Source organism: Coregonus clupeaformis, chromosome 23 (genome assembly GCF_020615455.1).
Source record: "Coregonus clupeaformis isolate EN_2021a chromosome 23, ASM2061545v1, whole genome shotgun sequence".
In the NCBI taxonomy this organism is placed as follows: Eukaryota; Metazoa; Chordata; class Actinopteri; order Salmoniformes; family Salmonidae; genus Coregonus; species Coregonus clupeaformis.
In genome coordinates, this window is record NC_059214.1 from 58,161,337 (window position 1) to 58,187,662 (window position 26,326).

Here is a 26,326-nt window from a genome sequence, read left to right on the forward strand (position 1 = left end):
GCTTTGATTAGTGTTGGTGTGAGGATGATTGGTGCCTCTGTCCTGTGGTCCTTGAGTAGACCTCCTGCTGGGACCCTCTCCCCTCATCTGCCCTTCGTCCCCCCACACGCACATTCCCCATCACCCCCCTACCCCTTCTCCCACTCACTTTCCCTGGCCAAGGACACTTGTCCCTCCTGGGCCCTCCAAGATCCAAGGTCTCTCCTATCAGTCCAGCCTGTCAAATTTCAAGTTGTAATGTCACGTGCACAGTGAAATACCTTTCTTGCAAGATCGAAACCCAACAATGCAGTAATCAATTTCAATTTAGGACTAAACATAACACAAGGTAGAACAAAAAACACACAAGAAATAAAACATAAGAAGTAAGAAGTACTAAATACAGGGTCAGTCAGTTCCAATACCATGTTTACAATGTGCAGGGATACTGGAGTGATGGAGGTAGATATGTAAAGGGGTAAGGTGACAAGGCATCAGGATATATGATAAACAGAGTAGCAGCAGCATATACAGTGGGGAAAAAAAGTATTTAGTCAGCCACCAATTGTGCAAGTTCTCCCACTTAAAAAGATGAGAGAGGCCTGTAATTTTCATCATAGGTACACGTCAACTATGACAGACAACATGAGGGAAAAAAATCCAGAAAATCACATTGTAGGATTTGTAATGAATTTATTTGCAAATTATGGTGGAAAATAAGTATTTAGTCAATAACAAAAGTTTCTCAATACTTTGTTATATACCCTTTGTTGGCAATGACACAGGTCAAACGCTTTCTGTAAGTCTTCACAAGGTTTTCACACACTGTTGCTGGTATTTTGGCCCATTCCTCCATGCAGATCTCCTCTAGAGCAGTGATGTTTTGGGGCTGTCGCTGGGCAACACGGACTTTCAACTCCCTCCAAAGATTTTCTATGGGGTTGAGATCTGGAGACTGGCTAGGCCACTCCAGGACCTTGAAATGCTTCTTACGAAGCCACTCCTTCGTTGCCCGGGCAGTGTGTTTGGGATCATTGTCATGCTGAAAGACCCAGCCACGTTTCATCTTCAATGCCCTTGCTGATGGAAGGAGGTTTTCACTCAAAATCTCACTATACATGGCCCCATTCATTCTTTCCTTTACACGGATCAGTCGTCCTGGTCCCTTTGCAGAAAAACAGCCCCAAAGCATGATGTTTCCACCCCCATGCTTCACAGTAGGTATGGTGTTCTTTGGATGCAACTCAGCATTCTTTGTCCTCCAAACATGACGAGTTGAGTTTTTACTAAAAAGTTCTATTTTGTTTTCATCTGACCATATGACATTCTCCCAATCCTCTTCTGGATCATCCAAATGCACTCTAGCAAACTTCAGACGGGCCTGGACATGTACTGGCTTAAGCAGGGGGACACGTCTGGCACTGCAGGATTTGAGTCCCTGGCGGCGTAGTGTGTTACTGATGGTAGGCTTTGTTACTTTGGTCCCAGCTCTCTGCAGGTCATTCACTAGGTCCCCCCGTGTGGTTCTGGGATTTTTGCTCACCGTTCTTGTGATCATTTTGGTGAGATCTTGTGTGGAGCCCCAGATCGAGGGAGATTATCAGTGGTCTTGTATGTCTTCCATTTCCTAATAATTGCTCCCACAGTTGATTTCTTCAAACCAAGCTGCTTACTTATTGCAGATTCAGTCTTCCCAGCCTGGTGCAGGTCTACAATTTTGTTTCTGGTGTCCTTTGACAGCTCTTTGGTCTTGGCCATAGTGGAGTTTGGAGTGTGACTTTTTGAGGTTGTGGACAGGTGTCTTTTATACTGATAACAAGTTCAAACAGGTGCCATTAATAGAGGTAACGAGTGGAGGACAGAGGAGCCTCTTAAAGAAGAAGTTACAGGTCTGTGAGAGCCAGAAATCTTGCTTGTTTGTAGGTGACCAAATACTTATTTTCCACCATAATTTGCAAATAAATTCATAAAAAAATCTACAATGTGATTTTCTGGATTTTTTTCTCTCATTTTGTTTGTCATAGTTGACGTGTACCTATGATGAAAATTACAGGCCTCTCTCATCTTTTTAAGTGGGAGAACTTGCACAATTGGTGGCTGACTAAATACTTTTTTCCCCCACTGTATGATGATTGTATGTGAGTGTGTGTATATGTACATATGCCTGCCAGCTGTTCAGTCACTCTGTAAACCCCTTAAACTGAGAGTGAGAGAGAGGCACTCTTCTGATGTTGTCTTCTCTTAGCTCTGAGAGAGGGATAGCTACTACAAAAAGGAGAGACAGAATATAAATAGACGGGATTGTTGCCTTGCGGTGACTTCTATCCCACCACTCAGCAACCAGCCCACCAGCCGGTCAAGTAATGTTGTGATAGCGAGCGCCAGTTTGCTACTGTCACAGAGCAAAGTGGGAGTGAGCACAGAGGGCAACATTACAATGAATACGATCCATCTCTGTCTCAGTGGAGGGAAGCCAAGGCCGAAGGCGCTAATGTATTTGAGAGGGGAGTTTAGTGGTTGTGTTATGTGGAGGTGCTACCCTGCTCAATGGATAGGCTTGTTATGGAGGTTACAATGTGTTTATGTTGGTTTGATTCTAGACACTGGCTAGAGAGAAGGCCACCTTTGTCAACCCTTACACGGTTGTTTTCCCCTTTCCTGACTCATTTGAAACATAATGTACAGTAGCATTCATTAATCACTTTTTAGTCCCCCAGTTAACCTTGGATGTAAAACAGCTGAGAGAGAGGCACTTGGGAAACTGTTATGTTGTATATGGAATATTATATACAGTACCGGTCAAAAGTTTGGACACACCTACTCATTCTAGGGTTTTTCTTTATTTTTACTATTTCCTACATTGTAGAATAATAGTGAAGACATCAAAACTATTAAATAACACATTTGGAATCATGTAGTAACCAAAAAAGTGTTAAACAAATCAAAATGTATGTTATATTTGAGATTCTTCAAATAGCCACCCTTTGCCTTGATGACAGCTTTGCACACTCTTGTCATTCTACGTTGAAGTAGATTCTTTTTTGGTTACTACATGATTCCATATGTGTTATTTCATAGTTTTGATGTCTTCACTATTATTCTACAATATAGAAAATAGTAAAAATAAAGAAAAACCCTTGAATGAGTAGGTGTTCTAAAACATTTGACCGGTAGTATATATATATATATATTTATATTTATATTTATATATATATATACAGCTGTGGAAAAAATGAAGAGACCACTGCAAATTTCTCTTAAATCAGCATCTCTACATGTATGACAGCCATTCCATTCCAGTGTCTGTTGAATTCCATCACAGGCACACCTCATTCTACTGAATTAGGTACTGATTAGGTGATCACCTGAACCAAATCTTATTTAACGAGGAAAAGTATAAAAACCACTGCTGTGGTCATCACTATCCTCTTGCAATAGGACCAGCTGGATGGCAAAAACAGGCTAATAGTACCTCAAAAGAAATATTAATAAAAAAATAACTATTAACCATGCCAAAAGAGTTTAAAAGGAACGTTTTGAGTGAGGAAAATAAGGGTTCAATTCTGGCTTTACTGGCAGAGGGATACAGTGAGCATCAGGTTGTTTCCATCCTTAAAATGTCATAAGAACAAGGTCAAGCAGCAGACATTGGGGACAACAAAGCTACAGACCGGCAGAGGACGAAAACAACTCTCTACTGACCGGGATGACCGCCAACTCATTCGAATGTCACTCAACAACCGTAGGATGACATCAAGTGACCTACAAAAAGAATAGCAAACGGCAGCTGGGGTGAAGTGCACGGCGAGGACGATTCGAAACAGGCTCCTAGGGGCAGGGCTGAAATCGTGCAAATTTAGAAAAAAGCCCTTCATCAATGAGAAGCAAAGAAGAGCCAGGCTGAGGTTTGCAAAAGACCATAAGGATTGGACCGTAGAGGACTGGAGTAAGGTCATCTTCTCTGATGAGTCCAATTTTCAGCTTTGCCCAACACCTGGTCATCTAATGGTTAGACGGAGACCTGGAGAAGCCTACAAGCCACAGTGTCTCGCACCCACTGTGAAATTTGGTGGAGGATCGGTGATGATCTGGGGGTGCTTCAGCAAGGCTGGAATCGGGCAGATTTGTCTTTGTGAAGGACGCATGAATCAAGCCACGTACAAGGTTGTCCTCGAAGAAAACTTGCTTCCTTTTGCTCTGACATTGTTCCCCAACTCTGAGGATTGGTTTTTCCAGCAGGACAATGCGCCATGCCACACAGCCAGGTTAATCAAGGTGTGGATGGAGGACCACCAGATCAAGACCCTGTCATGGCCAGCCCAATCTCCATTGAAAACTTCTGGAATGTGATCAAGAGGAAGATGGATGGTCACAAGCCGTCAAACAAAGCCGAGTTGCTTGAATTTTTGCGCCAGGAGTGGCATAAAGTCACCCAACATCAATGTGAAAGACTTGTGGAGAGCATGCCAAGTCGCATGAAAGCTGTGATTGAAAATCAGGGTTATTCCACCAAATATTGATTTCTGAACTCTTCCTTAGTTAAAACATTAGTATTGTGTTGTTTAAAAATGAACATGAACTTATTTTCTTTGCATTATTCGAGGTCTGACAACACTGCATCTTGTTTGTTATTTTGACCAATTGTCATTTTCTGCAAATAAATGCTCTAAATGACAATATTTTTATTTGGAATTTGGGAGAAATGTTGTCAGTAGGTTATAGAATAAAACAAAAATGTTATTTTTACCCAAACACATACCTATAAATAGTAAAACCAGAGAAACTGATAATTTTGCAGTGGTCTCTTAATTTTTTCCGCAACTATATATATATACATACATACATTGAGGGAAAAAAGTATTTGATCCCCTGCTGATTTTGTACGTTTGCCCACTGACAAAGAAATGATCCGTCTATAATTTTAATGGTAGGTTTATTTGAACAGTGAGAGACAGAATAACAACAAAAAAATCCAGAAAAATGCATGTCAAAAATGTTATATATTGATTTGCATTTTAATGAGGGAAAGAAGTATTTGAACCCTCTGCAAAACATGACTTAGTACTTGGTGGCAAAACCCTTGTTGGCAATCACAGAGGTCAGATGTTTATTGTAGTTGGCCACCAGGTTTGCACACATCTCAGGAGGGATTTTGTCCCACTCCTCTTTGCAGATCTTCTCCAAGTCATTAAGGTTTCGAGGCTGACGTTTGGCAACTCAAACCTTCAGCTCCCTCCACAGATTTTCTATGGGATTAAGGTCTGGAGACTGGCTAGGCCACTCCAGGACCTTAATGTGCTTCTTCTTGAGCCACTCCTTTGTTGCCTTGGCCGTGTGTTTTGAGTCATTGTCATGCTGGAATACCCATCCACGACCCATTTTCAATGCCCTGGCTGAGGGAAGGAGGTTCTCACCCAAGATTTGACGGTACATGGCCCCGTCCATCGTCCCTTTGATGCGGTGAAGTTGTCCTGTCCCCTTAGCAGAAAAACACGCCCAAAGCATAATGTTTCCACCTCCATGTTTGAAGGTGGGGATGGTGTTCTTGGGGTCATAGGCAGCATTCCGGCTCCTCCAAACACGGCGAGTTGAGTTGATGCTAAAGAGCTCAATTTTGGTCTCATCTGACCACAACACTTTCACCCAGTTCTCCTCTGAATCATTCAGATGTTCATTGGCAAACTTCAGACAGGCCTGTATATGTGCTTTCTTGAGCAGGTGGACCTTGCGGGCGCTGCAGGATTTCAGTCCTTCACGGCGTAATGTGTTACCAATTGTTTTCTTGGTGACTATGGTCCCAGCTGCCTTGAGATCATTGACAAGATCGTCCCATGTAGTTCTGGGCTGATTCCTCACCGTTCTCATGATCATTGCAACTCCACAAGGTGAAATCTTGCATGGAGCCCCAGGCCGAGGGAGATAGACAGTTATTTTGTGTTTCTTCCATTTGTGAATAATCACACCAACTGTTGTCACCTTCTCACCAAGCTGCTTGGCGATGGTCTTCTAACCCATTCCAGCCTTGTGTAGGTCTACAATCTTGTTCCTGAGCTCTTTGGTCTTGGCCATGGTGGAGAGTTTGGAATCTGATTGATTGATTGCTTCTGTGGACAGGTGTCTTTTATACAGGTAACAAGCTGAGATTAGGAGCACTCCCTTTAAGAGTGTGCTCCTAATCTCAGCTCGTTACCTGTATAAAAGACACCTGGGAGCCAGAAATCTTTCTGATTGAGAGGGGCTCAAATACTTATTTCCCTCATTAAAATGCAAATCAATTTATAACATTTTGACATGTGTTTTTCTGGATTCCTGACATTTAATCCTAGTAGAAATTCCCTGTCTTAGGTCAGTTAGGATCACCACTTAATTTTAAGAATGGTAAATGTCAGAATAATAGTAGAGAGAATGATTTATTTCAGCTTTTATTTATTTCATCACATTCCCAGTGGTTCAGAATTTTACATACACTCAATTAGTATTTGGTAGCATTGCCTTTAAATTGTTTAACTTGGGTCAAACGTTTCAGGTAGCCTTCCACAAGCTTCCCACAGTAAGTTGGGTGAATTTTGGCCCATTCGTCCTGACAGAGCTGGTTTTACTGAGTCAGGTTTGTAGGCCTCCTTGCTCGCACAAATTGTTTCAGTTCTGCCCACAATACCTTGACTTTGTTGTCCTTAAGCCATTTTGCCACAACTTTTGAAGTATGCTTGGGGTCATTGTCCATTTGGAAGACCCATTTGCGACCAAGCTTTAACTTCCTGACTGATGTCTTGAGATGTTGCTTCAATATATCCACATAATTGTCCTTCCTCATGATGCCATCTATTTTGTGAAGTGCCCCAATCCCAAAAAAAAATGTCTGAGGTCTTGGCTGATTTCTTTTGATTTTCCCCTAATGTCAAGCAAAGAGGCACTGAGTTTGAAGGTAGGCCTTGAAATACATCCACAGGTACATTGACATTTTAGTAATTTAGCAGACACTCTTATCCAGAGCGACTTACAGTTAGTGAGTGCATACATTTTTCATACTGGCCCCCCGTGGGAAACGAACCCACAACCCCGGCTTGCAAGCGCCATGCTCTACCAACTGAGCTACACCTCCAATTGACTCAAATGATGTCAATTAGCCTATCAGAAGCTTCTAAAGCCATGACATAATATTCTGGAATTTTCCTAGCTTTTTAAAAGCACCGTCAACTTAGTGTATGTAAACTTCTGACCCACTGGAATTGTGATACAGTTAATTAAAAGTGAAATAATCTGTCTGTAAACAATTGTTGGAAAAATTACTTGTGTCATGCACAAAGTAGATGTCCTAACCGACTTCCCAAAACTATAGTTTGTTAACATGAAATTTGTGGTTGAAAAACGCATTTTAATGACTCCAACCTAAGTGTATGTAAACTTCCGACTTCAACTGTATATAGAGTATATGTATTGTGTATGTGTGACATTCAGCGGGTGAATGGGCAAGACAACAGATTGAAGTGCCTTTGAACAGGTTATGGTAGTAGATACACTGAGTATATCAAATATTAGGAACACCTTCCTAAATTAAGTTGCACCTCCACCTTCTGCCCTCAGAACAGGCTCAATTTGACGGGGCAAGGTGTCGAAAGTGTTCCACAGGGATGCTGGCCCATGTTGACTCCAATGCTTCCCACAGTTGTGTCAAGTTGGCTGGATGTCCTTTGGGTGGTGGACCATTCTTGATACACACGGGAAACTGTTGTGCTTGAAAAACCTAGCAGCGTTGCAGTTCTTGACACAAACCGGTGCTCCTGGCACCTACAACCATACCCCGTTCAAAGGCACTTAAATCTTTTGTCTTGCCCATTCACCCTCTGAATGGCACACATACACAATCCATGTGTCAGTTGTCTCAAGGCTTAACAATCATTCTTTAACCTGTCTCCTTCCCTTCATCGACACTGATTGAAGTGGATTTAACAAGTGACATCAATAAGGGATCATCACTTTCTCCTGGATTCACCTGGTCAGTCTATGTCATGGAATATATACAGTGCATTCGGAAAATATTCAGACCCCTTTGACTTTTTCCACATTTTGTTACATTACAGCCTTATTCTAAAATGGATTAAATATATATATATATATTTTTTTCCCCCATCAATCTACACACAATACCCCATAATAACAAAGTGAAAACAGGTTTTTAGAATATTTTGCGAATGTATAACAAATAGAAAACTGAAATCACATTTAAATAAGTATTCAAACCCTTAACTTAGTACTTTGTTGAAACACCTTTGGCAGCGATTACAGCCTCAAGTCTACTTAGGGATGACGCTAATGTATATACACTGAGTAAATAAGCGTAAAGATGAGAGGAATACTCCTGACAGGCACATTCATCTCATTATGAAGGAAGAGTGCGTGCGAGTGTATGCAGCCTGGTTATTTTGGAGTCCTCGTGACTACAGTGCTCTGTCTTATTCAGAGTAGCCAGACTATTTTCAGTGACAGCTAGTGGCCTTTGGTTAAGATATACTCTAATGATGGGCTTTTCTACCTCTCTGGCCTTCGGTGTTCAAAACAAGGTTATGATGTTAGAATTTTGTTTATTCTTTGTGTGTGTGTGTGTGTGTGTGTGTGTGTGTGTGTGTGTGTGTGTGTGTGTGTGTGTGTGTGTGTGTGTGTGTGTGTGTGTGAAAGTGGATATATGACCCTGAACATTATTCTAGAACAATATGTATTTAAAACAAGGTTACATCATGAGAGAGGAGATACATATTACCCTGACATAGATGGTATTGAGACATACAATATGGACAGTATATATATATATATATATATATATATATATATATATATATATATATATATATATATATATATATATCATCATTACCAAGTGCCTCTCACATTGTAACCTCCTCAAAAAGTTATACAGCTGCACAGTTGAGAGCATCTTGACTGGTGACATCACCACTTGGTATGGCAACTGCTCGGCATCCGACCGCAAGGCGCTACAGAGGGTAGTGCGTACAGTACATCACTGGGCCAAGCTTCCTGACATCATGTACATCTATACCAGGCGGTGTCACAGGAAGGCCCAAAAAATTGTCAAAGACGCCAGCCACCCAAGTCACAGTCTGTTCTCTCTCTGCTACTGCACGGCAAGTGGTATCGGAGCCCGAAGTCTGGGACCAAAAGTCTCCTGAACAGCTTCTACCCCAAAGCCATAAGACTGCTGAACAGTTAAGGCACTGCATCGCAGTGCTAGCTGTGCCACTAGAGATCCTGGTTCGAGTCCAGGCTCTGTCGCAGCCGGCCGCGACCGGGAGACCCATGGGCGGCGCACAATTGGTCCAGTGTCGTCCAAGGTTTGGCCGGCAGGAATGTGGGTTCGTTTCCCACGGGGAGCCAGTATGAAAAAATAAATAAAAATAAAAATAAAACATTTATGCATTCACTAACTGTAAGTCGCTCAGGATAAGAGCGTCTGCTAAATGACCTACCCAGATTTTCTGCTTTTCACCCCTACCTACATGTACAAACAGTTGAAGTCGGAAGTTTACATACGCTTAGGTTGGAGTCATTAAAACTTGTTTTTCAACCACTCCACACATTTCTTGTTAACAAACTATCGTTTTGGCAAGTCGGTTGGGACATCTACTTTGTGCTTGACACAAGTAATTTTTCCAACAATTGTTTACAGACAGATTATTTCACTTATAATTCACTGTATCACAATTCCAGTGGGTCAGAAGTTTACAATACACTAAGTTGACTGTGCATTTAAACAGCTTGCAAAATTTCAGAAAATGATGTCATGGCTTTAGAAGCATCTGAATGGCTAATTGACATCATTTGAGTCAATTGGAGGTGTACCTGTGGATTTATTTCAAGGCCTACCTTCAAACTCAGTGCCTCTTTGCTTGACATCATGGAAAAATCAAAAGAAATCAACCAAGACCTCAGAAAATAATTTGTAGACCTCCACAAGTCTGGTTCATCCTTGGGAGCAATTTCCAAATGCCTAAAGGAACCACGTTCATCTGTACAAACAATAGTACGCAAGTATAAGCATCATGGGACCACACAGCCGTTATACTGCTCAGGAAGGAGACGTGTTCTGTCTCCTAGAGATGAACGTACTTTGGTGCGAAAAGTACAAATCAATCCCAGAACAACAGCAAAGGACCTTGTGGAGATGCTGGAAGAAACAGGTACAAAAGTATCTATATCCACAGTAAAACGAGTCCTATATCGACATAACCTGAAAGGCCGCTCAGCAAGGAAGAAGCCACTGCTCCAAAACCGCCATAAAAAAGCCAGACTACGGTTTGCAACTGCACATGGGGACAAAGATCGTACCTTTTGGAGAAATGTCCTCTGGTCTGATGAAACAAAAATACAACTGTTTGGCCATAATGACCATCGTTATGTTTGGAGGTAAGGGGGGAACACTTGCAAGCTGAAGAACACCATCCCAACCGTGAAGCACGGGGGTGGCAGCATCATGCTGTGGAGGTGCTTTTCTGCAGGAGGAACTGGTGCACTTCACAAAATAGATGGCATCATGAGGAAGGAAAATTATGTGGATATATTGAAGCAACATCTCAAGACATCAGTCAGGAAGTTAAAGCATGGTCGCAAATGGGTCTTCCAAATGGACAATGATCCCAAGCATACTTCCAAAGTTGTGGCAAAATGGCTTAAGGACAACAAAGTCAAGGTATTGGAGTGGCCATCACAAAGCCCTGACCTCAATCCTACAGAAAATGTGTGGGCAGAACTGAAAAAGTGTGTGCGAGCAAGGAGGCCTACAAACCTGACTCAGTTACACCAGCTCTGTCAGGAGGAATGGGCCAAAATTCACCCAACTTATTGTGGGAAGCTTGTGGAAGGCTACCCGAAACGTTTGACCCAAGTTAAACAATTTAAAGGCAATGCTACCAACTACTAATTGAGTGTATGTAAACTTCTGACCCACTGGGAATGTGATGAAAGAAATAAAAGCTGAAATAAATCATTCTCTCTACTATTATTCTGACATTTCACATTCTTAAAATAAAGTGGTGATCCTAACTGACCTAAGACAGGGAATGTTTACCATGATTAAATGTCAGGAATTGTGAAAAACTGAGTTTAAATGTATTTGGCTAAGTTGTATGTAAACTTCCGACTTCAACTGTAGTACTTCAATCAATCACCTAACCAAACCTACATGTACATATTACCTCAATCAATCACCCCAACTACCTCGTACCCAAGTACACTGACTTGGTACCGGTACTCCTTGTATATAGCCTTGTTATTGTTATTTTATTGTGTTGCTGTTTTCTTTTTATCTATTTGCAGTCTTTCTTACTTTTTAACTGCATTGTTGGGAAAGGGCTGGTAAGTAAGAATTTCACGGTTAGGTCTACACTTTTTTTATTCGCAGCATGTGACAAATACCATTTGATTTGATTACAGAATAGAACTTGTTCTAGAACGGTCACTTCAGTCATTCCATAGTTCCGACTGATAACTAGGACAGGCACATACAGTGGGGCAAAAAAGTATTTAGTCAGCCACCAATTGTGCAAGTTCTCCCACTTAAAAAGATGAGAGAGGCCTGTAATTTTCATCATAGGTACACGTCAACTATGACAGACAAATTGAGAAAAAAAAATCCAGAAAATCCCATTGTAGGATTTTTAATGAATTTATTTGCAAATTATGGTGGAAAATAAGTATTTGGTCACCTACAAACAAGCAAGATTTCTGGCTCTCACAGACCTGTAACTTCTTCTTTAAGAGGCTCCTCTGTCCTCCACTCGTTACCTGTATTAATGGCACCTGTTTGAACTTGTTATCAGTATAAAAGACACCTGTCCACAACCTCAAACAGTCACACTCCAAACTTCACAATGGCCAAGACCAAAGAGCTGTCAAAGGACACCAAAAACAAAATTGTAGACCTGCACCAGGCTGGGAAGACTGAATCTGCAATAGGTAAGCAGCTTGGTTTGAAGAAATCAACTGTGGGAGCAATTATTAGGAAATGGAAGACATACAAGACCACTGATAATCTCCCTCGATCTGGGGCTCCATGCAAGATCTCACCCCGTGGGGTCAAAATGATCACAAGAACGGTGAGCAAAAATCCCAGAACCACACGGGGGGGACCTAGTGAATGACCTGCTGAGAGCTGGGACCAAAGTAACAAAGCCAACCATCAGTAACACACTACGCGCCAGGGACTCAAATCCTGCAGTGCGAGACGTGTCCCCCCTGCTTAAGCCAGTACATGTCCAGGCCCGTCTGAAGTGCATTTGGATGATCCAGAAGAGGATTGGGAGAATGTCATATGGTCAGATGAAACCAAAATATAACTTTTTGGTAAAAACTCAACTCGTCATGTTTGGAGGACAAAGAATGCTGAGTTGCATCCAAAGAACACCATACCTACTGTGAAGCATGGGGGTTGGAAACATCATGCTTTGGGGCTGTTTTTCTGCAAAGGGACCAGGACGACTGATCCGTGTAAAGGAAAGAATGAATGGGGCCATGTATCGGGAGATTTTGAGTGAAAACCTCCTTCCATCAGCAAGGGCATTGAAGATGAAACGTGGCTGGGTCTTTCAGCATGACAATGATCCCAAACACACCGCCCGGGCAACGAAGGAGTGGCTTCGTAAGAAGCATTTCAAGGTCCTGGAGTGGCCTAGCCAGTCTCCAGATCTCAACCCCATAGAATATATTTGGAGGGAGTTGAAAGTCTGTGTTGCCCAGCGACAGCCCCAAAACATCACTGCTCTAGAGGAGATCTGCATGGAGGAATGGGCCAAAATACCAGCAACAGTGTGTGAAAACCTTGTGAAGACTTACAGAAAACGTTTGACCTGTGTCATTGCCAACAAAGGGTATATAACAAAGTATTGAGAAACTTTTGTTATTGACCAAATACTTATTTTCCACCATCATATGCCAATAAATTCATTAAAAATCCTACAATGTGATTTTCTGGATTTTTTTTTCTAATTTTGTCTGTCATAGTTGACGTGTACCTATGATGAAAATTACAGGCCTCTCTCATCTTTTTAAGTGGGAGAACTTGCACAATTGGTGGCTGACTAAATACTTTTTTTCCCCACTGTATTTGAGGAAGTGTACTTCTCAAATATTAAAGTATACACATATTAAAGTAATGTGATTGGTCATTGGAAATGTATGTTTGATGCATTAAAATTAATTCAATGCTTCAAAGACTTTGGTAGCATCCCAAATACCCTATTCCCTATGTAGTGCACTACTTTTGACCACAGCTCTATGAGCCCTGGTCCAAATAACTGCACTACATAGGGAATAGATTTGGAACACTGACTTTGTAATTTCTCAGGTCTTCTATTAATATATTGTCATGTGTTCAATGCAATTACATTCTTGGAAAGTCAATTCAATTCAATTAATTGTTATCAGCACTTTAAAATGAACTCGTCCTATTCATGTTCCTTTGGTATTAATTATGTCATTTTATAATGATGTGTGTCGTCGCGTCACCAAATAAAAATAGATTTAATTAATTGAACATTGCATGACCTTTATTCAAAGTCACAAATGGAAGTCAATATTCAATATAATAAAGTTGCGAATAGTTGTTTATTTCACATGGATGAGCTTTTTGTTATTAACATGTAATGCTTGCATCTTCAATTTCATTTACACACCAGGACAACAGAGCCACTGCAGTCTCTCTCTCTGTGTGTGTGTGCAGGCTTTTGTGTGCCATCAAAGCATTTTTTTTGTAAAGCCCTCATGCGTTTGGCACTGCTCATATAAATGAATGTATATCCTCATATTATCATGCTTATCCAATTATCATTATCTTCCTCAGAAAGCAACAGTTAGAGCTGACGTCAACGTGTCTCTGAGAAATGCTTGTTGTTGTTGTTCACCTCAAGTTAATACTTGTCTAAAAGTATTTAGTTCATGTGATGGAGAGGCTTGTGAGAGTAATTTCCCACTGCCTACAGCGTAATTTGGCGGGAAATCAGAGCTGCTGACTGAAGTCTGGGATTGGTACCAGCACAAAAACACTTTTGAGGGGTTTGGGGTTAGAGTTTGTTGATATTCGGAAGCACAGTTCCCGCTCAGCCCAGTCAAAGCTATTCGCTGCTCTGGCACCCCAATGGTGGAACAAGCTTCCCCACGAGGCCAGGACAGCGGAGTCACTGACTACCTTCCGGAGACACAACCCTACCTCTTTAAGGAATACCTGGAATAGTATAAAAGTAATCCTTCTTCCCCCACCCCCCATAAAAATGAAAAACGTGGTTGTCCCACTTGCTATCATAAGTTGAATGCACCAATTTGTAAGTCGCTCTGGATAAGAGCGTCTGCTAAATGATGTAAATGTAAAATATTATTTCTCCATGGACATTATTTTGATGGAAAGTTGTCTACTGCTTTTGAATTGAGAAAGGTCTGATTCCTATTTAGATATGTATTGCCTTCCAGAACTATAAACACACTCACTTATTTTAGAACATGCTTTCCAGTTCTTCGTTTTGCCCAAATTTTTGTAGCTGATGTAAAATGTATCACAGCGAACGTGTGTGCATCTGTGCGTGCGCACTGTTGTGTCGGTGAGCTGGCAACCTGCCACACTCTGCCTTCCCTTTCCTGGTTCTAATTGTCAGCTTTCTTTTGTTGTTGTTTTGTGCGACAGCACTCTGGAACTAAATCACTACATTGATCATAACAGCTTACCAAGCCAGCCTCACCAAGGTGCTTTACAAGCCAAACTTGACAAAAGTCTGCCAAAAGCAACCAGCACCAGGGCCGGCCCGCTCATTAGGCAGGATTATGCCGCCACCTATGCCGGCAGATTGACGAGGGCATTTTCTGAGCTAAACTGACAAAGACACACCTCCAACAACAACACATAAAACCTCACATAATTCTGCCCAAAAACAATGACAATTTCTCTCAACCAGTGGCATATGGGCTTTTTAGGTGAGTGCTGATGCCGCCCTATGATAAGCAGTGGCCACTTTGTCAAAGGCAGGGATTCAAAATATTTATCTTGTCCATTCTCAGCCTGCCTCTCCAGGGTGCTGTTGGAGAGATGCATCGCTGCAGCGCTCCACATTCCATCAAATAATTATATAACATAAATCATATAGATGATATAGTATATGGTAGAAAGAGTATGTGGCCTTTTCTGTAGCCTACAGGCTGGAGATAAAATGTATGACAATGTAATGAGACGGGAACTTTTTACATCATGCAGGTTTCTCTGATCAAATAGCCTAACCTAAATGGCACCCAATCAAATAAAAAATTGCGCTGACATGTTAACAAACAACATATCCTAAAAACAGGACAGGTCAAAGTAAAATGGACAATATGGAATGGACAATCAGGATACTCACAACTGCTGTCCAGGAGTTTCATCCCGTGGGCTAAATTGTCATGATCAGTGGTTTCAAGTTTTTATCCATAAATGTTTTATGAGCTGATCATAGCGGAAAAAATAAATACTTCTGCATTTCCCGCTATGTAAACACAGTGTAAATAGGTTCAGGATATCTCCTCCTGATAAAGTTGGGTAGCTGATATTCAGAGCTTAAATAGCTAAATTGATTAGTCACAGGAATCAGGACTAATAAAGCCAATGCAACGGCCTGTTTTACAAACGGTGGGCCTACCACATGGATGGGCATTCATAAAATTCCATTGCAGGCCACATGGTAGGCTACACCCCAGTAAGCACGGACCGACGCCAATGTCTTTTGGATGTCTTTTTATGGTTCTGTCCGGACCGGCTGTCTTTTTTATTGGTGTTTTCCAAATGGTAGGCCTACCACATAGATGGGCATTCCTAAAATTAAATTTCTGGCGACACTGTAGGCCAGGGATAGGTAACTCCAGTCCTCTGGGGACTGATTGGTGTCACACTTTTGCCACTGCCCCAGCTAACACATCTGACAGCAATAATCATCTAATCATGATATTTGGAAAGCAATTAGTTTCATCAGCTGTGTTGACTAGGGATGGGGAAAAAGTATGACACAACTCCGGCCCCCGAGGACTGAAGTTGCCCATCCCTGCTGTAGACTATGCCTCAGTAAGCACGGACCAACGCTGACTCCTTTTGGACGTCTTTTTTTGGTCTGATCCGGACTTGACTTGATTTCCACGTCCACGGACGTTGTTTTTTGGTCTGGTCTCGACCAAATCTGAAACAATCATAGACGTCTATGTTTGGTTCAGATTTTGTCCGGTCTGGACCAGCCTTGATTTGGCCCAAACATAGACGTTTATAAATGACATATTTTCAACTTTCATTCAGAACCGAAAATGAACCTGATTTGAACGGCCGGAAAATATGTATTTTCAACGGCCGCAAAATATGTATTTTCAACGTCCTTAAAATACCTATTTTCAACTTTCTTTCCGAACCGAAAATGTACCTGATTTCAATGTCTGGAAAATACTTATTTTCACCTTTCATTCAGAACCTAAATTAAACATAGCTTCAACGTCTGGAAAAATATCTATTTTAGATGTCTTTTCAACGTAATTTTGCTTACTGGGACTATTCTTGTAGGGGCGGCCATTTTTTGGCCTCACCTAGGGTGGCAGAACGGCCAGGACCTGACCTGCACACTTTTAGAGTTGAGGCAGCCTTCATATTAGGTTAGCAATATGTTTTCTAAACCTCACCTGTTCTGCTCTGTGCTATGTTTTACTTACCATTCCTATTGTACTATTTTTAAACTGTGGTAATTAAAATAGGCAGGCCCACAGTATGGGACGTGCTGCTTATGTAAATTAATGAGGTGGAACATACAGCCTTAGGATGCTACTCTACCCCCTCTCCCCAATTGTTTCATTTCATTTATTGAAATTAAGATATTTCTATTTCTAACTTTCACTTTCTTTAGTTTCTGCGTGTCTCAGCAGAGTCCAGTATCCCTGGAGGCAGAACAGAAAAAATATATGTAAAACATTTCCTTCTCTTGACCACATGAAAGCCTTTCGGAAACAGTCTTTCTCTCAATTATGTAAATATCATTTGGAAGAAGAAACTGCTACACTGGCCTATTCTATTCAAACGACCTGAATGATGCATTGTGGGTAATCGTTAGGCTATACCACACACTCTCTGTAAGCTGGGTCATGTTGAGTAAGCACAAAATGAAAAAATATATATATTTTGAAAGGGAGAGAATCAAGGAAGTACTAGCTGAACTTAATTAAGATTAGTGTTATGCTAACGTGTGCCCCATTGAACATAAATCCATTGTTCTCAACAGCATAGGATTGTACACCAAATGTACCTGTGTACAAATTATTGGACAAAGCATAGGCCTCTCTCCCTTTGAAGGCTATGAGGAGCTTCACTTACTGGTCAAGACCAGTCAGGTCCACTGGGAAGCACTGTGCCATCATCTGGTAATGGGAGGATTCAGATGCCCTCTGCATTATAGATGAGCTACAGTACAGCAAGTGTGCGTCCCAAATGGCACCCTATTATATGTATATATAGTGCACTACTTTCCACTATAAAGTAAAGTGAATAGGATGCCATTTGGAATGCATCCCCACTACATCAGGGTAGAATGGGTAAAGGAGACCTAGCCACTCCGCTCCTATCATGTTGCTGCATGACATACATGAAGGAATAGAGGACAGGATACCTGCTGATGTAGCCCTGTTCTTTCCACCCTGATGCTGTGTATTACAGATACTGTACAGAATACAATTGAGCTTACATTGAAGAGGGGAGCTAATGGAAAAAGGCCCTTACGTAGCAGGACATGAACTGCCCCTTTCTGCATACCAATGACTGTCCAGACATGTCCAGATGGGATTCAGCACTGGATCGTTGATGTGAGTTGACATTTTGAAGGAAGTGGCTTGGCTAACAGAAGAACCACAACCATGGAGACAAGAGGAGAGCAGGCCTGATCAATAGGGCTTCAGAGAGAGATCAATCAGTCTGAATCAGCCTGGTCCAGTAAACTATGGTTTTATTAGCATTGAGCTGACCGTCCGTCTGCTGTGGATGGGGACGGGGACGGGGACGCAGTCTTACGAGACTAATGCATTTAGATGCATTCCTCAAAGAAAAGAGGGGGGAAATTAAGAGAGGGAGGGAGAGAGAGAGAGGGGAGGGAGAGAGCGAGAGACGGAGATAGAGAAAGAAAGAGAAAGAAAAGAGAGAGGTAAATTTGCGTCTGACCTTTCCCTTAACGCTGTAATGTAATGTTATGGGGAGTGATTGAGGCCCCATTAGATGATGACATTGGGATCATGACAACCACTTAGCGTGATGTCATAGTAGATCAGAATGATTCATGTTAGAGGCTAACAGAAAGAGACGGGAGGGAGTGTTGCATGATGGGAGATTACACTTTATTATGAACTGTGTAAACGTGGGATAGTAGATAGTGGGACTACAGAAACACAACTCTCCACCTACTGCAGGGCAATTCAACCCCAGCTGGTACCAGCAGACTAACTCATTTAGGACCAGCGACGGAAACTCAATTGGTCCAATTCAGAGAATAATTTATTGAATCAGGTGGTTTAGTGGCGTAGCTGAGTGCAACTGTGAATTGCAAGGGTAAAGTGTTATATTAGCTCTCAGTTGAGCTCATTTAAGTTCAACTCTGTTCTGTATGAATTCAAAAGAGGTTATTCTATTCATTCTTTACCATGATCACTTTGAACACACACACACACACACACACACACACACACACACAACAATATGTATTTTAGTTTGAAGACATGTATACAGCTTTTCATACAACCTGAACACTGTTTATTTCCCTTAAACTCGCTCTCTGTACCCAGCTATAGTCACATACAGTACAATGTTTACAATCAATACAGACAGGGGGAATGGCAATCTCCTGGAAACACGAGCAGTGGTGTTGAATGCAGAGGAGGTAGAGATGGAGAGAGGGAACACCTGGGAGGATAAGGCTTGAGGCAGATGAAGGGATGAAGGGAAACTAATGAGATGGAGGTAGCCACTGGAGGCTTAGGTTGGTAGGTGTGTTGGTTGGTCGGTCCAAAGGTGGGCAGGATGCTGCAGCTTAAGTAATGTAATTACTAACAGCATCATGGGTAAAGTTGACTGGATTATGGCCACATAAGCAGGCTAAGGGCAAACCGTAAAACCATACATGTACAGGCAAGGACTTTAGAGTAACACACTGCCTTGTCATCAACGTGCGACTTTTCTCTGTCTGTGTATGTGTGTGTGTGTCATCCAGTGGGAATTTGAGGAACTCCTGAAGAAGCTCTCTGTGGGTGAATCAGTAGCCTTCCTTCACAGCAGGATAATGCAGTCTGGAAATGAGTAGATTAAGAGAGATTAAGAGATGATGAGCTGATGAGAGCTGCTGGTAATACCACTAAAAAGCACACTGGCTTACTCACTCACTCACTCACTCAAACTCTCCCTCACACACACACACACACACACACACACACACACACACACACACACATGCAAACACACTTATACATAGACACCTTTATGCAGGTGCGCAAGCACACCCACCCACACACACACACACACACACAGTCAGACAGACACAGACACACAGACACACACACACAGGCACTCGCATGCTACACTAGATATTGAGCCTGTTTAATCAGTTCTCATTCTCTCTCTCCTCTCTAAGATCTGTGCATACGTTATTCATTAACTCTGAAAAGTCAGCCCTTTTCTCAGCATGTGACAGTATGTTTATAAGCCTCCCCAGACCCCACTCTCACCAGATTAAAAAACAAGAGAGTAAAACCGATACAATAAATCCTCTGTTATACCATTGAAACCTTATTGAGCCCAATTCATCCTGGACACGGCTTTATTAGAACTGATTGTAATTGCGTTAACCCATTCCTTTGCGCGCCACTGCCAATCATTCCCTTCGCTGTGCTCTTATCAAACCGAGGCTAGATAAAGTCCTCAGCTCCCAACTTCATTAAACTACATTTATATTAAACAGACAGACCATGATAAGTCTCTCCCCCGCCTGACCCAGCCGTCACCATACAGACACGGCACGGCTGTGCTACCCCAGCAGACTACAGAGCCGACACAACGGCACCGGTCTGGTCCTATAGACAGCATGGGTCTTTCCTCCTCCACAATCCTCTCACATTTGTTTCTTCTATTTGTTTTCCTGAAGAATCTCCTCTTCTCTGGTTTCTGTTGCTTTTGGCCTGTGGTCAGGGTTGTGTCATGATACATCCATCTCTGCAGGTCTGGGCTCAGTTCAGAGCTGGGTTCTGTAGGGCCTGTCTCTCTCTCTTTCTCTCTCTCTGTCTGTCTGTCTCTCTCTCTCTCTCTCTCTCGCTTCACTCTCTCTCTCTCACTCTCTGCCTGGAAGGAATCTGTAACAGATCTGTTGGAGGGGTAACTCCTCCTGTATCCCTGGGCATAAAGAAGTATTGACTCTGTGTGTGTGTTTGCGCGTGCGTGTGTGTGTGTGTGTGTGTGTGTGTGTGTGTGTGTGTGTGTGTGTGTGTAAACAGGGCCCGGCTCTTCTCTTTGGAACAGGCTCTGTTCTCTAACCAGTCGCACGTGGTTCCCTCGCAGGTGACTGCCAAACAATACTATTTTATCTCTCTTCTTCTTTCTTTTCTCTTTCTCTCTCATCTGTTGGTGGGAAATGTTCTGTTATTCTCTGGAGCCCATAATGCATCACATAACATTCCCACCACTTTTACACTATTACACTGTTTGTGTTCTAAATGACACCCTATTCCTTACATAGTGCACCACTTTTGACCAGAGCCCTATGGGTCCTGATCAACAGTAGCACACTATGTATGGAAAAGGGAGCTATTTGGGATACAGCCTGTTGACAAGGACAGCATGGCTGTGGGGTAAGTTGAGCTAAAGTGGTAAGTTGAGCCACCCTTGTTTCTAGGAAACCATACACAAAATGTATAATTTGACCAAATATTTAGGAAGAGGTCATCATTTCATGGAGTCTGTGAAGGAAGAAACCACATGGAAAAAGTGGTAAGCAAGTTAGGTCCAAAAAACAGATTTTCACCAAGTCAAATTAATTTATTATGTTAGAGGTTTCATGATGCTTGTATCTAAACCAAAGTAGATACTTTTAAGATTGTTCTATACATCAGTTGTGGTCTCTATAAGCTTCAATATGAGGTCCTAAACTTATCCTTGTAGCTGTGTGGGCTAATATAGTCAACATTTGGACTATATTGCCAATGGTTGAGCCTATGGCAAGTTGAGCGAATTGAAGTGTTTTCTTCCCATGCGTACAGGGCCTGGCTTATGTTAAAAGTGTTTAAAAAAGTACAAAGTGTTTGTTAGGTGTTGAAATATACTTCAAATAATTAAAACACAAAAAAAGTGATTGTGTTGAATTGTGTTTGGGAAATAACGATAGACATGGTTTTTAAAAGGTAGTGGTAATATTTCATTCAGTACAAACATTTGTAGGCAGCTCAATTTACCCCATACCCAGCCAATAAACCACTTTTTTTGGACAAGCTATGTTTTTAAAACTGTAATGTTAACATTAATTCTGATTATTTCCAGGGATACACAACATTCTGAAATATATATAGATATCTTTGTTAGAAAGAGTACTATATTTGCACTCCCGAGTGGTGCAGTGGTCTAAGGCACTGCATCGCAGTGCTAGCTGTGCCACTAGAGATCCTGGTTCGAGTCCAGGCTCTGTCGCAGCCGGCCGCAACCTGGAGACCCATGGGCGGCGCACAATTGGTCCAGCGTCGTCCAAGGTAGGGGAGGGTTTGGCCGGCAGGGATGTGGTTTTGTTTCCCACAGGAGGCCAGTATGAAAAAAAAAAAAAAACATGTATGCATTCACTAACTGTAAGTCGCTAAATAAGAGCGTCTGCTAAATGACTAAAATGTACATTTGGAGTGAAGCTGAATGTATAACATTTCTCAACTTACCTCACTCTCCCCTAACATTGATGACTAGATACACAAGACTCATTAGGTCTAGTTTTTCTTATTAGGTCCAAGCTAAAGCCCTATAATGTCATTTATGTCACTCAGTAATGGTGTTGTGTTAAAAGTGACACGTGTATCGAGTGGCCGGTTCGCAATACATTGACTGCTGAGCAAAAGTAATTTGCCATTTACTGAGGCTCACTGGATGAGGCAGCTGTGTTTACATCTATGGGAAATCCATGCTATTTTATCTGACTGGGAGCACTAGCCTTGTCTGTTGACTGGAAGATGAAATCGCCTTTGTTACTGGTGTTCCTACATGCAAATCAGTGAAAGATTGTATTGTATGTTTGAAGTGGCCATCAAATCAAATCAAACTTTATTTGTCACATGCGCCAAATACAACAGGTGTAGACCTTACCGTGTGATGCTTACTTACAAGCCCTTAGCCAACAATGCAGTTCAAGAAAGAGTTAAGAAAATATTTACCAAATAAACAAAAGTAAAAAATAATAACAAGTAACACAATAAAATAACAATAACGAGGCTATATACAGGGGGTACCGAGTCAATGTGCGGAGACAGTATTGCCAGTATGAGCCTTGTTTGAGACTTGAGACTTGGTTTGCATCAAGGGTTTGACGTTCCCCTCGCTTGTCTCTTTCCCTCTCTTCTCTCTCTGTCCCTCTTCAGGAGGCTCCAGGAAGCTCACCGGTGCAGGAGCAGCCTCTGACAGACCCTCTGGATGACCATGAGCGCCACATTTCCCACTCCATGTATGGGACCATAGAGGGCATGGACGACCAGCCCTCCATGCCACCACGCAATGTCATGATGGGACCGCGCATGATGGGTGAGTCACCTGAATTTATGGTGGCATTCGCCGAAACGCGTTGGTTTAAGCTAAATGGTAAAATATTTGTTTTTGAAGCCATTGTCCTGTACCAAGATTGGCCGAATATCTTTGAATATATTATAATTCTAATTATTGCACCTTGATTGAAAGTGAGGTAGCGAGAGCGACAGCATTTATTTTTCTCTGAGTCAGCTGACCTCACACCTCTTCCATCTTCCTCACCCCTCCCGTTCTCACTCCTCCTTCATCACCGTGGATGTTGTGGATCCATAATCAGGGGGATAATGTCATCCTCGATTCATCCCCCCTTCACTCTCACCCTACACGATTTCAGGTCAATTCTCATTCCGTTCCGGGTCCAGTTCAGCTCCAGTTCCGCCAGTCAATTCAGTCCTTAACCAGTCACCTCCTGTCATCTCTGTATCGACCCCACTGCCATGGAGCCACGTTCTGACACAGCTGGGGGAGCCTGACACCCCCACCCGACCCCACCTCTTCACACTCCACCCCCACTACCCACCATACCCCCTCTCTCTTCCCTTCTCTCCCATTTCTTGTCCTCTCCTCTGAGTTAGACCTAGCTACTCCAGCCTCTCCCCTCTCCTCTCTCCATCTCTCTTCCTCTACTCTCTCCCCCTATCATCTCTCCCACTCTCTTCCTCTCCTCTTTCCCCTCTTTTCCTCTCTTCTCTCCCCCGCTCTTCCTCTGCTCTCTCCCCCTCTCCTATCTCCCCCTCTCCTATCTCCCCCTCTCATCTCTCCCACTCTCTTCCTCTCATCTCTCCCCCTCTCTTCCTCTCCTCTCTCCCCCTCTCTTCCTCTGCTCTCTCCCCCTCTCTTACTCTCCTCTCTCCCCCTCTCTTCCTCTGCTCTCTCCCATTTCTTCCTCTGCTCTCTCCTCTCATCTCTCCCACTCTCTTCCTCTCCTCTTTCCCCTCTCTTCCTCTGCTCTCTCCCCCTCTCTTCCTCTGCTCTCTCCCCCTCTCATCTCTCCCAATCTCTTCCTCTCCTCTTTCCCCTCTCTTCCTCTTCTCTCTCCCCCTCTCTTCCTCTGCTCGCTTCCCCTCTCTACCTCTCCTCTTTCCCCCTCTCATTCTCTCCTCTCTCCCTCTCCTCTCTTCCCCTTTCTCAATGTCCCCTATATCTCATCCCTTCCTCCTCTCAGAGTAGACCTAGCTTTTCCAACTCCCTCATCACCATGTTGTCTAGCAGTAGTAGTAGCAGTGCTCCCTCATCTCCATGTTGTCTACAGTAGCAGTGCTCCCTCATCTCCATGTTGTCTACAGTAGCAGTGCTCCCTCATCTCCATGTTGTCAGCAGTAGCAGTGCTCCCTCATATCCATGTTGTCTAGCAGTAGCAGTGCTCACTCATCTCCATGTTGTCTACAGTAGCAGTGCTCCCTCATCTCCATCTTGTCTAGCAGTAGTAGTAGCAGTGCTCCCTCATCTCCATGTTTTCTAGCAGTAGCAGTGATCCCTCATCTTTGTTATATACAATAGCAGTAGCAGTGCTCCCTCATCTCCATGTTGTCTACAGTAGCAGTGCTCCCTCATCTCCATGTTGTCTAGCAGTAGCAGGAGCAGTTCTCCCTCATCTCAATGTTGTCTTGCAGTAGCAGTGCTCCCTCATCTTTGTTATATACAATAGCAGTAGCAGTGCTCCCTCATCTCCATGTTGTCAGCAGTAGCTGTGCTCTCTCATATCCATGTTGTCTACAGTAGCAGTGCTCCCTCATCTCTATGTTGTTAGCAGTAGGAGTGCTCCCTCATCTCCATGTTTTCTACAGTAGCAGTGCTCCCTCATCTCCATGTTGTCTACAGTAGCAGTGCTTTCTCAAGTCCATGTTGTCTACAGTAACAGTAGCAGGCCTCACATACATGTTCTCTACAGGAGCAGTGCTCCCTCATCTCCATGTTGTCTACAGTAGCAGTGCTCCTTCCTCTCCATGTTGTCTAAAGTAGCAGTGCTCCCTAATCTTCGTGTTGTCTACAGTAGCAGTGCTCCCTCATCTACATGCTGTCTACAGTAGCAGTGCTCCTCATCTCCATGTTGTCTACAGTAGCAGTGCTCTCTCATCTCCAGGTTGTCTACAGTAACAGTAGCAGTGCTCCTCATCTCTATGTTGTCTACAGTAGCAGTGCCCCTCATCTCCATGTTGTCTACAGTAGCAGTAACAGTGCTCCCTCATCTTCAGTTGTCTACAGTAGCAGTGGTCCCTCATCTCCATGTTGTTAGCAGTAGCAGTGCTCCCTCATCTCCATGTTTTCTACAGTAGCAGTGTCCCTCATCTCCATGTTGTTAGCAGTAGCAGTGCTCCCTCATCTCCATGTTGTCCTACAGTAGCAGTGCTCCCTCATCTACATGTTGTCTACAGTAGTAGTTCTTTCTCAAGTCCATGTTGTCTACAGTAGCAGTGCTCCCTCATCTCCATGTTGTCTACAGTAGCAGTGCTCTCTCATCTCCAGGTTGTCTAAGTAACAGTAGCAGTGCTCCTCATCTCTATGTTGTCTACAGTAGCAGTGCTCCCTCATCTCCATGTTGTCTACAGTAGCAGTAACAGTGCTGCCTCATCTTCATGTTGTCTACAGTAGCAGTGGTCCTCATCTCCATGTTGTTAGCAGTAGAGTGCTCCCTCATCTCCATGTTTTCTACAGCAGCAGTGCTCCTCATCTCCATGTTGTTAGCAGTAGGAGTGCTCCCTCATCTCCATGTTGTCTACAGTTGTAGTGCTCCCTCATCTCCATCTTGTCTAGCAGTAGTAGTAGCAGTGCTCCTCATCTCCATGTTTTCTAGCAGTAGCAGTGATCCTCGTCTTTGTTATATACAATAGCAGTAGCAGTGCTCCCTCATCTCCATGTTGTCTACAGTAGCAGTGCTCCCTCATCTCCATGTTGTCTAGCAGTAGCAGGACGCAGTTCTCCTCATCTCAATGTTGTCTTGGAGTAGTAGTGCTCCTCATCTTTGTTATATACAATAGCAGTAGCAGTGCTCCTCATCTCCATGTTGTCAGCAGTAGCTGTGCTCTCTCATATCCATGTTGTCTACAGTAGCAGTGCTCCCTCATCTCTATGTTGTTAGCAGTAGGAGTGCTCCCTCATCTCCATGTTTTCTACAGTAGCAGTGCTCCCTCATCTCCATGTTGTCTACAGTAGCAGTGCTTTCTCAAGTCCATGTTGTCTACAGTAACAGTAGCAGGCTCCTTCATATACATGTTCTCTACAGGAGCAGTGCTCCCTCATCTCCATGTTGTCTACAGTAGCAGTGCTCCTTCCTCTCCATGTTGTCTAAAGTAGCAGTGCTCCCTAATCTTCGTGTTGTCTACAGTAGCAGTGCTCCCTCATCTACATGCTGTCTACAGTAGCAGTGCTCCCTCATCTCCATGTTGTCTACAGTAGCAGTGCTCTCTCATCTCCAGGTTGTCTACAGTAACAGTAGCAGTGCTCCCTCATCTCTATGTTGTCTACAGTAGCAGTGCTCCCTCATCTCCATGTTGTCTACAGTAGCAGTAACAGTGCTCCCTCATCTTCATGTTGTCTACAGTAGCAGTG

The 26,326-nt window shown here is 42.9% G+C and overlaps 1 protein-coding gene across 2 annotated transcripts in view; it reads left to right on the forward strand.

Moving 5' to 3' along the window:
* The window catches only part of LOC121549961 (partitioning defective 3 homolog), a 439,443-nt gene that overhangs the window by 292,545 nt on the left and 120,572 nt on the right, over positions 1-26,326 (forward strand). For both annotated transcript variants that reach the window (XM_045206775.1, XM_045206776.1), the window contains exon 14: positions 22,615-22,774. In XM_045206775.1, coding sequence (XP_045062710.1) covers positions 22,615-22,774 — 160 coding nt within the window. The remainder of the gene's footprint in view (positions 1-22,614; positions 22,775-26,326) is intronic.